Source organism: Erpetoichthys calabaricus, chromosome 4 (genome assembly GCF_900747795.2).
Source record: "Erpetoichthys calabaricus chromosome 4, fErpCal1.3, whole genome shotgun sequence".
Taxonomy (NCBI): domain Eukaryota; kingdom Metazoa; phylum Chordata; class Cladistia; order Polypteriformes; family Polypteridae; genus Erpetoichthys; species Erpetoichthys calabaricus.
The window spans coordinates 12,084,006-12,101,525 of NC_041397.2; the positions used below are offsets into that span (position 1 = coordinate 12,084,006).

Here is a 17,520-nt window from a genome sequence, read left to right on the forward strand (position 1 = left end):
TCATTCCCACTGCCATGATCTTCCAATGACCAGTCTGCCCACTCTATTCCTACCAAATCAACAACTCTAACCATGTCAACTGAAATGACCACAATCCACCTCTGTCAATCAGTGTGGACTGTCCATAACTGAAAGCCAAGTAAGGAGACAACTGAGAAAAGACACACACAGGAAATTCTGCAGGACCAGATGGAGTCAGTCTGCGTTCCCTTCCTTTAATGTGGAAAGTGACATACTTCACACCTCTGTGAGGGCCAGTGTGATTTTCTACGCTGTAGTGTACTGGGCTGGAAACATCACTTCAAGAGATGCCCACCAAATCAACAAGCTAATAAACAGGGCAGGCTCAGTTATAGAGCACACTCTGAAGGTCATATCAAAGAAAATAAATAAAACAAAACATGAGTGCCATTATGAACAATGCTGTGCATCCTCTCTCTGACACACTAACACTGAGGACTTCCAGACAACATATTATTCAGCAGAAGTGTGTCAAGAAAGGCTAGGGGGGCTCCTTTATACCAACAGAAATATGCCTGGGAATGGGACTGCCAAGCCAGAGGTTTTCTTTCTTTTTAATTTTCTTCTTTGTTCCAACTGAGTGTGTGTGTATATTTACAGTGCATCCGGAAAGTATTCACAGCGCATCACTTTTTCCACATTTTGTTATGTTACAGCCTTATTCCAAAATGGATTAAATTCATTTTTTTCCTCAGAATTCTACACACAACACCCCATAATGACAATGTGAAAAAAGTTTACTTGAGGTTTTTGCAAATTTATTAAAAATAAAAAACTGAGAAAGCACATGTACATAAATATTCACAGCCTTTGCCATGAAGATGGAAATTGAGCTCAGGTGCATCCTGTTTCCCCTGATCATCCTTGAGATGTTTCTGCAGCTTCATTGGAGTCCACCTGTGGTAAATTCAGTTGACTGGACATGATTTGGAAAGGCACACACCTGTCTATATAAGGTCCCACAGTTGACAGTTCACGTCAGAGCACAAACCAAGCATGAAGTCAAAGGAATTGTCTGTAGAGCTCCGAGACAGGATTGTCTCGAAGCACAAATCTGGGGAAGGTTACAGAAAAATTTCTGCTGCTTTGAAGGTCCCAATGAGCACAGTGGCCTCCATCATCCGTAAGTGGAAGAAGTTCGAAACCACCAGGACTCATCCTAGAGCTGGCTGGCCATCTAAACTGAGCGATCGGGGAAGAAGGGCCTTAGTCAGGGAGGTGACCAAGAACCCGATGGTCACTCTGTTAGAGCTCCAGAGGTCCTCTGTGGAGAGAGAAGAACCTTCCAGAAGGACAACCATCTCTGCAGCAATCCACCAATCAGGCCTGTATGATAGAGTGGCCAGACGGAAGCCACTCCTTAGTAAAAGGCACATAGCAGCCCACCTGGAGTTTGCCAAAAGGCACCTGAAGGACTCTCAGACCATGAGAAAGAAAGTTCTCTGGTCTGATGAGACAAAGATTGAGCTCTTTGGTATGAATGCCAGGCGTCATGTTTGGAGGAAACCAGGCACCACTCATCACCAGGCCAATACCATCCCTACAGTGAAGCATGTTGGTGGCAGCATCATGCTGTGGGGATGTTTTTCAGCGGGAGGGACTGGGAGACTACTCAGAGTAAAGGGAAAGATGACTGCAGCAATGTACAGAGACATCCTGGATGAAAACCTCCTCCAGAGCGCTCTTGACCTCAGACTGGGGCGACGGTTCATCTTTCAGCAGGACAACGACCCTAAGCACACAGCCAAGATATCAAAGGAGTGGCCTCAGGACAACTCTGTGAATGTCCTTGAGTGGCCCAGCCAGAGCCCAGACTTGAATCCGATTGAACATCTCTGGAGAGATCTTAAAATGGCTGTGCACCGACGCTTCCCATCCAACCTGATGGAGCTTGAGAGGTGCTGCAAAGAGGAATGGGCGAAACTGGCCAAGGATAGGTGTGCCAAGCTTGTGGCATCATATTCAAAAAGACTTGAGGTTGGAATTGCTGCCAAAGGTGCATCGACAAAGTATTGAGCAAAGGCTGTGAATACTTATGGACATGGGATTTCTCAATTTAATCCATTTTGGAATAAATTTGCAAAAATCTCAAGTAAACTTTTTTCACATCATCATTATGGGGTGTTGTGTGCAGAATTCTGAGGAAAAAATTAATTTAATCCATTTTGGAATAAGGCTGTAACATAACAAAATGTGGAAAAAGTTATGCGCTGTGAATACTTTCTGGATGCACTGTATTTATTTACTTACTCCCTGGTGACAAATAAAGGTTGGTCAGTGTCTGTCTGTCAGCTTGGTTTCACTGGCATTCAAGAACTTTTTGTAAACCTTAGCTGGTTCACCTTAGTGCCATCTGGCATATTCCCATCTGCTCCTACGATGACTCTTTTTGATAAATGGTTTCTTTCTTGCCATGCCTGTCACAAAGATCAGTCATTTGCAGAGCTCTTGGTTTCACTGACTTATGTACTTTTACTTCACTCTCAACTGCTGTAATTAAAGAGCTCCTCCAAGGTAACTGTTGGTCTCTCAGTGGCATCTTCCTCATACGCCTGCCAAGTGTTGACAGATTGCTAAACAACATGACACAGGTTCCATTTCTTAATTACTCCACCAGCAGCCTTCAGAGGTAAGGCTATACAGACAGACCCCTTTCAAATGTGCAGGCTTCCCAAGAATTAACCATAAAACTGCCAGGTCAAATGCATTTGTGACCAAAGCTAAGTTAAAAATACGAGAAGAGTTGACCCTGGTATTTTCTCAAGGAATTTCTCAGGTAGGCATATTTTTGAACCAAGTCAGAAAACTGACCGGTAAGTGGCATTGTGTACTCATTTATAGGTGCATCTCAATAAATTAGAATATCATCAAAAAGTTCATTAATTTCAGTAATTCAATTCAAAAAGTAAAACTCATATACAGTGCATCCAGAAAGTATTCACAGCGCATCACTTTTTCCACATTTTGTTATGTTACAGCCTTATTCCAAAATTGATCAAATTCATTTTTTTCCTCAGAATTCTACACACAACACCCCATTAATGACAACGTGAAAAAAGTTTACTTGAGGTTTTTGCAAATTTATTAAAAATAAAAAAACTGAGAAATCACATGTACATAAGTATTCACAGCCTTTGCTCAATACTTTGTCGATGCACCTTTGGCAGCAATTACAGCCTCATGTCTTTTTGAATATGATGCCACAAGCTTGGCACACCTATCCTTGGCCAGTTTCGCCCATTCCTCTTTGCAGCACCTCTCAAGCTCCATCAGGTTGGATGGGAAGTGTCGGTGCACAGCCATTTTAAGATCTCTCCAGAGATGTTCAATCGGATTCAAGTCTGGGCTCTGGCTGGGCCACTCAAGGACATTCACAGAGTTGTCCTGAGGCCACTCCTTTGATATCTTGGCTGTGTTCTTAGGGTCGATGTCCTGCTGAAAGATGAACCGTCGCCCCAGTCTGAGGTCAAGAGAACTCTGGAGCAGGTTTTCATCCAGGATGTCTCTGTACATTGCTGCAGTCATCTTTCTCTTTATCCTGACTAGTCTCCCAGTTCCTGCCGCTGAAAAACATCCCCACAGCATGATGCTGCCACCACCATGTTTCACTGTAGGTATGGTGCCAGGTTTCCTCCAAATGAGTTAAGACACAGCTAGATGCGGAATTTCACATCGCAGCTGACTGACACTTAAGTATTTTGACCATATTTTGCCTCTTTGATAACTCGTCACTTGTGACCTTAGTATGTAAAATATTTGTCTTTTTTCAATATTTTTTATGACTGTTTTCACTTCTCTAACTCTACCAATATTTTCTATATTTTTTTTTTATATCAGACTGCTTCTTTAGCTTGTAACTGCCTTTTTGAAGCAGATGGTTTGACATTAAGACAAGGTCATGTTATGTGATCTTAAAAGTTAGCCGCCATGATGTCACTAGCACATAGCCACACCCATAATTACACATCACCCCCTCAGTATACACACTCAGTCACACCCCTAGTGACAAGTGGCATCATAGCACTGAAAAATGCATGTCAAATAAAATTTAGCAAAAAATAAGGGGCAGCAGGGAAGTATCAACCAGGTAAGAAAAACTTGGGAGTGGTCTCCCCTAGAGTTTCTCGCATATTCAGATATGGGGATGGATATTTGAGGAGTAAACAGCAAGACAATGATTAGATTTTTATATTATGTAAATTAAAGAATGGTTCTTTAATGTACATAATATAAAAATCTAATCAAATATAATACAAATCAAATCAAATATAATAATATATTGAACAATTATTACAAAAGTCAAGTTGAATAAATTGGACTCTACTTTTTATTCATGCAGCTGCAAAGTACCACTTCCGGTTACCGGAAATAGCCTACAAGTTCATAGAAATCTACGTTTTGTACCTAATACTTGCATGCAAAATTTGGTTGACCTACTGTAAGTCAGGGGTGTCCAACTCCGGTCCTGGATGGCAGCAGTGGCTGCAGGTTTTCATTCTAACCGTTTTCCAAATTAGTGAGCCGTTTTTGCTGCTGACTAACTTGTTTTGCCTTAGTTTTAATTGATGTGACTCAGACCCCTTAGTTGTCTGCCACATGACCAGCTAACATGAAAATAAAGAAAGGTGAAGGTCTCAGTCATGTTTGTCTGCTCAGGTCACCAAAACATCTTGATGGTGGTCTTAGAAAAAACAGAATATCAACAGTCTGCTGTGGCAGAATGAGAACAGCAAGAAGTCATGATATTCAATAACGGCTTTAATTAACAGCAAGAAACAGCTTCTCATTAAGAGATTGGTTGGAGTGAAATTGGCTGGAGTTTGATGTTTCAATTTACCTGGTCATCTGTTGGCTCATTTCACATCTCATTTCTGTTTGGCTGCCATTTAATGAAGAAACAAATCAAGTCAAACGACTGAATACTTAAAAACATGGCTATTAAAATGAAGGGAAAGGGAGTTAATTTAGCAGTGAAAATTGGCCACTTATTAGGAAAAGGTTCAGAATGAAAACCTGCAGTCACCGTGGCCCACCAGGACAGGAGTTGGACACCCCTGACCTAAGTGAAAGCATACTCTAAGTTATCGTGTTTACATACACACCCACACACAGACATAATTCCAAAAACGGCATTCTTGGACTAAGGGAGATGTAAAACGTTAAGATTCATCAAAATCTCGACATTGAATTTTTGGATGATTACAATACTTTCCCTATACTTTGTATATGAAAAAGTAAAAAGAGGCAAAAAAAAAAAACCACACACACACTCTTACCTTTCCCACAAGAAACTTTCATCAATGTCCTGGCATAACAGCTGTCCTTTTATGTAAGCATTAGTATCATTAAAAAACGAAGAAATGGAATTCAGCAGGCTTTTGGCTCCATTCATACTGGCCTCACTGTAGTCAACAGCTGCAAAAACAATTAATCTTCTTAGGTTAAAACAAAATATATAGATTTCTGAACATATTGCATAAATCAGGCTTATAAGACATACCTGATCTGTATTTTGTCAGGAGGCAGAACATTCTAAATTCATTTGCTGAAAAGGTCTGCAAGAAATCCTATTGAGAAAAATTGTTCAAAGTTAAAGCTAAAAACAAATCAGTTTATTTCATTCAGTACATCAATCCTTATTATGCATTGTATATTTTCTGTCTATTAATCAATCAATCATTCAATAAATCAATCAATCAAATGAAATACATTTTCAAACAACCTTGGCTGCAGTACCAGTACACAGCAAGCCATACTCACACACAAACTCAGAATAGGCCAATTTAGAGATGACTGTTAATCTAAGGCTATGTCCACACTGCTACATTCTCAGTTACAAACACAGTGGTTAGTCTCCATTTTATGGCCTTTCGTCCACACTATATCGCCATTTTTTAACCCCCAAAAATGGAGACTTTTGAAGTTGCTCTCCAGAGCAAATAAAAATAGCAAATTTATCCATGTAAAATTAAATTTTCAACACAAAGTCTGTAGAAAGTGTATGGGGTCTGATGACTTTCTGAATTCACCGTACATAGTTTAGATATAGAAAAATAAATAATGCTATTATATTATTATTTACATTTATATAGCACTTTTCGCACTACTCAAAGTGCTTTACATAGATGGGGGGGAACTGCTTCAATCACCACCAAAGTGTAGCACTCATCTGGAAATGCAATGGCAGTTATTACTGCACTGTACACCCACCACACAATAACTATTAACTGGAGAAGGGTTGAGAGGGAGATCCGATTAGAGACAGGTGACGATTAGGGGGTCAGAATGGATGAGGCCATTATGAGCAATTTGGGCAGGACATCGGGATACACACCAGTCTTTTTGAAAGATACCCAGGGATTTTTAATGACAACAGAGAGTCAGGGCCTCAGTTTTACATCTCATCTGAAGGACAGCACAATATTTTCAGCACAGTGTCCCCGTCACTTCAATGGGCGCATTGAGATCTACATTCAGACCACTGGGCAAGTGTGCCCTGCTGGCCTCACCAACACCCCTTCTAGCAGCAACCCAAGCTTTTCTTAGCTCATCTCCCACTTAAGTACTGGTAGGGCCTGAACATGATTAGCTTCAGGTGGGTAACCTGTTCTCAAGTGCAGGTTTTATCGCTTCTGACTGCAAGCAAAGCAAAAAAATGATTAATTCTTAGCCAAGAACATCACTCTTTTTTACACTATGCGGCTTTAGAGATTATTTAATAATAATAATAATAATTCTTTGCATTTATATAGCGCTTTTCTCACTACTCAAAGCGCTCAGCAATTGCAGGTTAAGGGCCTTGCTAAAGGGCCCAACATAGCAGAGTCCCTTTTGGCATTTACAGGATTCGAACCGGCAACCTTCCGATTGCCAGTGCAGATCCCTAGCCTCAGAGCAACCACCCAATCCTATTTATCCATAGGATTTCACAATATTGAAGCCAGTGCTCTCACTTTGTTTCAAGTAGGTTTGAGCACACAAATGTGGAAAATTAGCTTAATAAAATTTCCAGCAAACTAGTGCATCTGTATCACTGCCAAGCTGCCGTGACCTTTAAGATCTTTCCATTAAGTGCTATCTAACGCCGCACATCTTTGCAACACTAAAAATGCTAGACAGAATAATGGCGAGAGTACAGATGGGTACTGACAGACTAGACAATAAAAAAAATAGCAAACTACTCAATGATCACAGGACAGTCCAAAGTCATAAACCTGACGTTCTTTTCAAAAAACAGGTTGCGTGAGACGTGGTTCTCGCTCAACAGTGGTTTAAAAATAAAAAAGGAAAAACAAAAGTTCAGATGAGTTCCGTAAGTGAAGTTTGCCTTTTCAATTAAATAGCAGTAGTAAAACGAGAGGTTTACTTACCTTAGCAGTGACATTCATGTCTCTGGTGACTCTTCCTATTAAGTCAATAGACGGATTGGGAGAGCATGGGGGTTCATGAGGTCGCTGGAAAGGGGTGTGTGGCGCTCCCGATATCTATGCAAAAGGACGAAGGTCCATGTCTTTAGAGTCCTGGTGCTTCCTGTCTTGCTATATGGTTGCGAGACATGGACGCTATCTAGTGACCTGAGATGAAGACTGGGCTTCTTTGGTACTGTGTCTCTCCGGAAAATCCTTTGGTACCGCTGGTTTGACTTTGTGTTGCTCATGGAGTCCCAAATGAGGCACATTACCTGCATTGTGAGGGAGCGTCAGTTACGGCACTACAGCCATGTGGCGCGATTACCCGAGGGTGATCCGGCTTGTAAGATCCTCATTGTTGGGGACCCAAGTGGCTGGACCAGGCCAAGGGGTCGCCTACGTAACACCTGGCTGCGGCAGATAGAGGATCATTTCCGGAAGGTGGGACTGGACCGTATGTCTGCCTGGGGGGGTTGCCAACTGGGATCCCAAGTTGTTTCGTCGTTTAGTGGGTGCGACAATGCACTGTACCAGTTCATGCTCCCCAACTTGACTTGAGTAAAATGATATGCCAGTGTGTATGAACACGTGCCCATCAACAGCACCTTATAGCTAACAACTGACTTTGACACAGCAAAATGACAAATCCATCACAAGAGCTACAGCATAAGCAGGCCTTCTAACCTCTGATGTGTACAGGGTGCAATGCTTGGGAATGCTAATCAGTCGCTGGCTTGGTACAACAAACCTGTTCTTAGGTTTCACCATTAAACCGACCGTCAAATGGAAGGTGGGTTACTCTGCCACAGGATTTGAGCTTATGAGCAGCCAAATACACACACTTTTATTTTTGCTCCCAGTTGCTTCATTTTGTCCATAACCACCTTTGTGACTGCACCAACTGAAGTACATGGGAGCCTAAATTTGATGTGCTGAGGAGAGATGCTGAGTATATTGGGAGAAGGATATTAAAGATAGAGCTACCAGGAAAAAGGAAAAGAGGAAGGCCTAAGAGGAGGTTTATGGATGTGCTGAGAGAGGACATGCAGGTGATGGGTGTGACAGAACAAGATGACAAAGGACAGGAAAAGATGGAAAAAGATGATCTGCTGTGGCAACCCCTAACAGTAGCAGCCGGAAGAAGAAGATATAATTTAAAAGGCAGAAATATTGACAGAGCCACTCAAAAATGCTCAACGAATTTGCATGGTAATGTGGCTCAAAAAAAAAAAAATTGTTAAGTTGTAGACCGATTAGTGTTTCACTGTTCATTCGGTTATTTCTGTTACACCAAACTGTTCAATAAACTAAAAAAATAATTTATAATGCACAGGCAAGTGATTACTAAAACTGTTTTGTATTAAAAATTAATCAGAGTTATTTCTGCTTCATAGAAACATTTGTATTTAACCCATGGAAATGTTTTTATTTTAATCTTCAGAGACATGCTCCTAAACCAATCACCCGTTCTCTTATTAGGGAATAAGGAATAGGAAATAAGGAAATCGCTTATTAGAAAATAAAGAAATTACATATATATTTCTGGGCGGCACGGTGGCGCAGTGGTAGCGCTGCTGCCTCGCAGTTAGGAGACCTGGGTTCGCTTCCCGGATCCACCCTGCGTGGAGTTTGCATGTTCTCCCCGTGTCTGCGTGGGTTTCCTCTGGGTGCTCCGGTTTCCTCCCACAGTCCAAAGACATGCAGGTTAGGTGGACTGGTGATTCTAAATTGGCCCTAGTGTGTGCTTGGTGTGTGTGTGTGTGTCCTGCGGTGGGTTGGCACCTTGCCCAGGATTGGTTCCCTGCCTTGTGCCCTGTGTTGGCTGGGATTGGCTCCAGCAGGCCCCCGTGACCCTGTGTTCGGATTCAGCAGGTTGGAAAATGGATGGACATATATATTTCTTTATATTGAATTTCCATAGCAGTAGAGTGTTGTACCGTGTTTTGTACCATAGATTGATACAGGAGAAAGTAGGGTGTAATTGACACCTTTTACACCTTGCCTGATGAAGGGGCCTTAGCTGCCTCGAAAGCTTGCATTTGTAATCTATTTAGTTAGCCAATAAAAGGTATCATTTCACCCTACTTCCTTCTTTATATTGAATTTCAAAAGTTACACAAAATTCAGGATAAACAACATTCAGAGTAAAAACTTTGGAGCTCCTTGATATTAGTTTTCCTTGAATCATAGTTTTCTCAATTTGAACGCTGACATTTTCACATGAAGTTGGTCTTGAGAAAGCAACACACAGAGTTGTCCATGTGAGAAGACAGGATACTTTTTGAAGTTTGTCTTTCCTTTTTGGTTCCGCCTGAAACAAATTATATTATTATTGGAGACTTGGGGCTACCCTTAATCAATTCAGCAGGTGACTGACTAAGATTTCATTCACTAAGCTCTGCATGAGCAGAAATTATGCACAGAAATAGGACAAAAAAAACGTGGTTGTTCAAATGGCTGCCATTTTGAAAGTGTAGCGGCAGGGTGGGGGTTGTCAGATCACTTTATGGTTCTGAACAAAAAATTAAGAATTTTTTAGTCAAAATTCTGAGGTCACAACTCCAAAAATGAAAGTGCCCATTCTGGACAAAGAACCTTCTCTGGGTTTTTTGATTAAAACCTGTAACTGTTCCATTAATCACAATTAATTTTTTTAATTGAACAGCAGCCCTAGACTTTAAGTGTGCCAATCAACAGCTACCACATCAGCGTGATTTTGCCAGATCAAAACCAGCTCTGAATGGATAACAACATTTTACACTGGGGCTGGCACACACCTGTGTTATTGTGTTACTGCTGTTATTATTCCTACTTGTCTTCCATCATTTGCAAAGCTTTACTAAATCAAATAACTAGTTGGACTGTTTATATACACCACCTCAGTCACAACTATGTGCTGCTTGAATTCCCAGACTGCTCCTTACTCTAAAGCGATTTAACAGCAAGAAAGAGTGAAGTGAAAGAAAGCAGAACAGAATAAACCTAAACACACAAATCTCCTACCCTTCTCCTAAAGTGCCAGCAAGTCACAGGTTACTTGACCCTGCAAATGTTTACCTTAACTGTGATGAAGTTTTTTAAAGATTTTGACATCTTCTCCTCACTTCCTTTAAGATGCAAATGACCTGTTAAAATACACAACAAAAAACATCTGTCAAACACTTAAGTTTTGTTATTTAAGATGCATAAAAATAACCAAGATTTTCAAAGATCTGCAGCATGTCAGTTTGCTGGTAATATCTGAATTTTTAACTAAACTCTTAATGAAGCATATTTTATTTTGCCAGTGATAACACCCAAATACCATGGACAAAAGATGGCGGCAGAAAGAGGTGGAAGAACCCCAATATGGTGAGCACATTCCAAACTGAACCTCTGGATTTTGCTTTTCCACAGCCTGTGATTGAAAATTTGGAATTCTCAGCTATCTAAAGTCACTCGTGTAATCTTGATGGGTATCACTCTTGTTTCTGACTGACCACCGAGAAACAGTTTTACAAATACCTACTGCGTATGTGTTCTTGTTTACCATAAAACCATCCGATTATGTGTATAGTAGTACTTGGTATCTGTATGTGTTTTCCAAGTTTAGCCTTGCAATATGCAATACACAATTTAAACCAATAATCTATTAAAGAAATATTTGATGTCCCAATCTTGCTCTGATTGAATACGATGCCCATTCCGTAAGACCACATCTCTCTCTACAGTATGTTGGTCTGTTATCCTTCCTCATTCTCACTATTCAAATTAAAAACTTATCTTTTCTTACTTTTGCCTCAAATCTTTAATTTATCTATCTATTATAATAAAAAAAAAAATCTTAGGTGGAGACGTGATCTTCTCGGAAAGACACTTTGACATCGCGCGAGACTAGACTTTACAACCTATGGAAGCAAGACCCGTGAGACAGTGACTTTTGCACATCACGCCCTACTTACAAACAATTTAAAACTGGATCATGGACATTGAACCTCTCAGTTGTTGGAATACTTTTGGCAGACACACTTCATGTGCTCCCAGCTCTTAAACGAAGACTAAGCGATGAAGAAAGAGCAGCTCGTAGAAAAGACACAAAAGCATGGGAGAGAAAAGAAGGCAAAAAAAGAATGCACAACAATAATAATGTATGTGCAAATTCATAAAATAAGGAAATAATAAGCCCGGACCAAGTAGAATTGAAAAGCTTGTAAGTCAAATTGGGGTCAGAAATAAAAGACTTCATAAAGATGTTCAAAAACGTTGGCGCAATACACATGCAGAGCAGGTTTAGAGATTATGAAAGCAGTGGAATTCGAAAGGCTCAAAAAAAACGTGGGCACGATACACATGCAGAGCAAGTTAAAGAATATGAGAGTAGGAAAATCAGGAAGTATCAAAAAAAAAGATTAATAAAGATTGCATTAGCTCAAACAAACGGAAATTATTTCTCGGTGAAAGAACGTAACAGCAAAAAGATCGAATATATGGACATAGGTGATATGTCAGAAGTATGTAGATATTATAAGGCTTTAAACTTTAAGTCAGAGACTTCTAGATCAGCTAATTTGTGTTGCCATCAGGGAAAAGTAGTGTTCCTTCCCAATGAAGAGGCCTATCTACAAGAATTAAAAGATTTGTTGTTTGGTGAAAGTGAAATCCACAAACACTACAGGCAAAATATCCGAGTCTACAATAATCTTTACGCGTTTGCATCATACAATGCTTAAAACGTAGATTTAAACAATAATGAACCATACGCTATGACTATTTGTGGTCCCGCAACAATTAATGCAACGACAAGTTTAATTTAGAAAAAAAACACAATTCGGTCAGGTGTATATTTATGATCACGGAGAAGCGATGCAATATAGAATCGAAAGAGTATGTAACAATTCCCATGAAAATAACAATCTCTGGGCGGCACGGTGGTGCAGTGGGTAGCGCTGCTGCCTCGCAGTTGGGAGACCTGGGGACCTGGGTTCGCTTCCCGGGTCCTCCCTGCGTGGAGTTTGCATGTTCTCCCCGTGTCTGCGTGGGTTTCCTCCCACAGTCCAAAGAAATGCAGGTTAGGTGGATTGGTGATTCTAAATTGGCCCTAGTGTGTGCTTGGTGCGTGTGTGTGTGTCCTGCGGTGGGTTGGCACCCTGCCCGGGATTGGTTCCTGCCTTGTGCCCTGTGTTGGTTGGGATTGGCTCCAGCAGACCCCCATGACCCTGTGTTCAGATTCAGCGGGTTGGAAAATGGATGGATGGATGGATAACAATCTCTTTAAATTGTATATCCGGTTAACCAACCCAGGGGGTGAGCGAGCGAAGCCCCCTAGTATTCTATATTTTTAACTCTCTTGCTTTTTACATATTTTAGAAAATTAATAATAACACATTTTCATTGACTAAGCAATGTACAGTAGCAATTAATAAAGGCAAATAAGATGCAAGGTTATATCACAAAATACTGTTGAGTTTAAATTGAGGGACATTGTGCTCAAACTATACACTGCATTAGTAAGACTGCATCTGGAGTACTGTGTGCAGTTCTGGTCACCACAGTACAAGAAAGACATAGCAGCACTTGAAGGTGTGCGGATGAGAGCAACCAAGTGCACCCCAGGATTTAAGAACATGTCCTGTTGTAACAGACTCAGAGAATTAAACCGGTTTAGTCTGAGCAGAGGAGACACCTTGGGGACCTCATCCAGTGTGATAAATAGAGGCACTGTCGACCCCTTGAACCCTTAGACCACTCGTCAGACACCAGGTAAAAGTCCAATAATTGAATTTATTATAATAACTAGCAAAATACCCGCGCTTCACAGCGGCGAAGTACTGCTTTAAAATTTTAAATAATAAACTGACGGAAAATATACCAATAATTATTTGTTAAGGATCTCTTTGTATACCATGTTGTCAGTTCGCCCCTCCGGTTGTCATATGACCAAGCTGTGCGCTGAGCTTACTCTTGAGCAATGCAAGAGATATTGGGGCCATGTGAAAAGCAAATCAAGAACGGCAAGACCACGTCAGCTCGGAGCGAAATGAAGTGAATGAAATGAGGTGAATGGGAGGGGAGATGATCACGTGACTCCCCCAACCCCCCCCCCTTAACTCTCCATCCCTCCACAAACACACAAAGACAGTCCCTCGGATCCCAACTCTCCTTTATAGTTATAGATAATGTGCACAAAGCACCCACTTCTCCACAATACTTAATAAATCAATAATCAAATAATCAATAATCACAATCCTCCACTCCCAGACGCGTTGCCACCCTTCCACCCAGCTCATCTTCTGGGATTTCCCATAGTCCTTTTATATTCCCTGACCCAGAAGTGTTTCCAATCCCTCAGTCCATGTGATCTCCTATCACTTCCGGGTCAGATAAAAATCCTCTTCTTCATCCCAGAAGCACGTCATTTCCCTTGTCGCCTTGCCTATGATGTACTTCCAGGTTATAGGGCATGTAGAATTCCCTGAGCCTCCCTACAGCGTCTCCTGGAGGTCCCCATGGTATCCAGCAGGGCTGGTTGTAAAAACTACAAGGTCCATGAGGCCCTGCTGGAATTCGGGGAACCTCTATGCCGCAGGGAGAGCTCTATCTGGCGGCCAGGGGGTGTTGGCCAGGATGACAGGCCGGCCATCCGTCACACCAGGTATTTAAAATCCTCCGCAGAATTAATAAAATAGATCCAGCAACATTCTTTCAGCCAAAGGGTGAGCCACACACTCAAGAACATCAGTGGAAATTAAGGGGAGGTGCATTTAAAACTGGAGCCTGGAAGCACGTCTTTACACCAGGAGTTGTGGGAGTCTGGAACAAACTACTGAGATGTGGAGTTGAAGTAGAAACCTGGAGAGCCTTTAAGAAGAATCTGAATGAGATATTGGGACAGCTTAGCTATTAGCTAAACAAACATGCTTGATGGATTGCATGGTCTCCTCTCATTTGGCAAATTTCGTATGTTTCTGATACATTTAATTTATATTGTGCCATTCTCGTGCTGCAAGTGCTACACAGAAATTCAAAATGAGCAACAAGGAAAAGGCAGAAAACAAAAGGTAAAATACTCAACACTGGATTCAAAACACTGCATAAAACTCTAAACATAAAGATAGGAAACGCACATTTTTTAATTAAAATAAGACAATAAAAAATACACATACTATAGGAAAACCCCGAATAAATAAGATCGGTGATACAGTATCAATTATCCTAAGCACCAGGGGCCTCATGTATAACGCCGTGCGTAGAACTCACACTATAACATGGCGTAAGCACAAAAGCGGGATTGTGCGTACGCACAGAAAAATCCAGATGCAGGAATCTGTGCGCACGCATACTTTCACATTCTTCCACTAGATAAATCCCGATTTGCGTGAAAAATAACGCACGTGCACGCGCCTTCTGTCCCGCCCCAACTCCTCCCAGAATTACGCCTCTTTGAATATGCAAATCAATATAAATAGCCTTCTGTGAAAAGACAATGGGAAAAGCACAGGGGAAAATATAAGAATTTCAGCGAATACCAAGTGGAGGCAAAGGAAAAACATACTATTTGTTGGTTTAAACAGTGGTATAATCAACAAAAGAAAGATGATCGAGTGACAGAGTGTCGGAAAAACTCGAAAGATCAAATTCACAAAGTCGCACAGTGCCCGAAATAAAAAAGAAATCACATATCAAAGTCGCTGTGAAAAGGCGAGTTGTAGCCCACCGTCTGAGTGTCATATGAAAGCGTATTAGGGTACAAACAAAAAACATAGGCACACAGTGGGAAAAAAGCACGAAATGTCAACTTTAATCTCGAAATTTCCACTTTAATCACGTAGTTTATTTTGCCATTAAAGTAGAACATCATAAACTTCATCTTAAAATCGTTTATTTTACTAGTTTCTCAAGTAGCATGTTAAATGCTTTTTTCTGTGTTCGATCTTCTATGTGCTCTATGTGTGTGAATCACTACGTGCTTCCGTTCTTTCTCTTTCTCTGACAGGACACAGAATGCATTACATTCGAGATATTACAGCTCTCTGAATAATTAAAATACTGAGATGTATACGTGATATTATTTTCATGATGATAGGAATGAAAGCATGTTATTAAACATGGGAACACGGTGGCGCAGTGATTGTTCATATCTCACGCAAGAGGCTTGCTGCACCATGTGTGACCATCGATGAAATAATTTATTACAGAAGTACTGTCTCTTTCAAACGTACTAACCTCCAATTCCTGTCCATACTTTTCTTTCTCCAATCGCCACACAATCAGCTCTGTAACAGACGTTAAGCCATTTGTAAGCTTAGAACGCCGATTCTTCAAAATTTTTAAGGAACATTGAAATATCTTCGTAGTACATGTTTAATTATTCTATTCGTCTATCCTTCCAGTGTTGCGTCAGCACCAGCAAGAATACTGCGCAAAGCAGAAGCTATCCTTGAACTAGCTATACGCTGCGGCACCGTGTCCTCACATGTTTAATTATTAGCAATACAGATTATTTAAATGAAGTTAAAGTTTTATCTGTATACTATAAGCAACATATTTTGCTGCATTTCATCTTAAAAATAATATTGTCATCATACGCGCTTTATAAAGTGGCGCAGGTTGTGCAATATTATAACTGTAGTGCAAGTTTACAGTGAGGTGATTGAGTGCGTTTATAGTTCTTGGGATGAAACTGTTTCTGAAACGCGAGGTCCGTACAGGAAAGGGTTTGACGCTTTTTGCCGTGGTTGAGGTAGTGTGTACTTGAAACTGTATACCGATCATTCTCTATCCGATCATCTGCTGCTGTGATTCACACTCAGATACAGTGATATAAATACTCCGAGTGGTGCAGTGAGAGTAATATGGAAAAAGATGATCCGCAGTGGCAACCCTTAACGGGAACAGCAAAAAGAAGAACAAGATGCAGTGAGTGTAACAACGCTAAAGCAGTTCTGGTATTTGGAATACTATGGCTATTCCCTGGCCCATTATATTGCAGCAGGTTAATTACAATCAGATGCATTACACTAATAAACAATATGCAGTTAATTTCAGTGTATTTATAAAGCCGAGTCAGGAATGTGGAGCTAAGAAAGAAAGGATGAGCACACAGGAACAGTAGTTTGACCATTCTGTGGACCATTATATTGTTACAGGTTAATTACAATCAGATGCATTAAATTTATGAACGATATGCGGTTAATTTCAGTGTATTTGATAAAGCCGCCGCCGTGGATGTGGATCTAAGAAAGGGTAACCACACAGGAACAGTAGCACTGCTTTGACACTGGGTGCCGCCAGTCTGCAAAACTGGGCGGATAAATTGCGTACGCCAAGGAATGAGTTACCGTGGAAATGTGCGTGGCTTTACGCCAAGTTTAGGTTTTATACATCGCGATTTGAGCGTGGAAAGGTTCGTACGCAACATTTCTGTGCGTACGCACCGTTTATACATGAGGCCCCTGGACTGAAAGAAACCACCAGAATGTCAGGTAAGTTAAATACCTGTTGGAACACATGAGTTTTACATTACTTTTTAAAGGAATGAATTATGATCTCATTAATTTAGAAAGGCTGTTTCAAAGTCTGGGCCCTACAGAACTGAAGGTTCCGTCACCCACAGAAACCACAGGTTACTTTGGAGCATGACTAAGATTGCCATAGCTTGGTGGTCCTAGTGGGCGAACAACAGCACAGTGATGGAGAAAGTAACTGATGCAGTCTGCTGCGAGGCCAGTAATACAATGTTAAATTAAATCATAAAGACAGAGGCAACCAGTGAAGATGGGAAGGGATGGCTGTTAAATGCTTGCTGTTAAAGGTCGGTATGTGTAAGGACTTCTACGGCAGAGTTCTGAAGCAACTAGAACTATGATAACAAATCGGTAGGGGCCTCTTTCAAGGAAGTAGTTCCAGTAGTCGATGCGGGAAGTAATAAAAGCGGGGACAGCTTTCTCAGCATCAGAAAAGGAGAGGAACGAGTGAACATGGGATATGTTATGAAAGTGCGGGTAAGAAAGTTTCTTAATGTGATTTATGTGAATAGAATAAGAAAGGAAGGAAGGTATCAAAAACATCACCAAGATTACTATCAGAAAAAGAAGGTCTGATGACGTTATCA

At 40.9% G+C, this 17,520-nt stretch overlaps 1 protein-coding gene across 2 annotated transcripts in view; it reads right to left on the reverse strand.

The window, feature by feature from the left end:
* Positions 1–17,520, reverse strand: part of cars2 (cysteinyl-tRNA synthetase 2, mitochondrial) — a 134,679-nt gene that overhangs the window by 55,655 nt on the left and 61,504 nt on the right. For both annotated transcript variants that reach the window (XM_051926344.1, XM_028799569.2), the window contains exons 9-11: positions 10,488–10,555; positions 5,522–5,588; positions 5,298–5,436 (exon numbers count right to left, since the gene is read on the reverse strand). In XM_051926344.1, the coding sequence (XP_051782304.1) occupies positions 5,298–5,436; positions 5,522–5,588; positions 10,488–10,555 (274 nt within the window). The remainder of the gene's footprint in view (positions 1–5,297; positions 5,437–5,521; positions 5,589–10,487; positions 10,556–17,520) is intronic.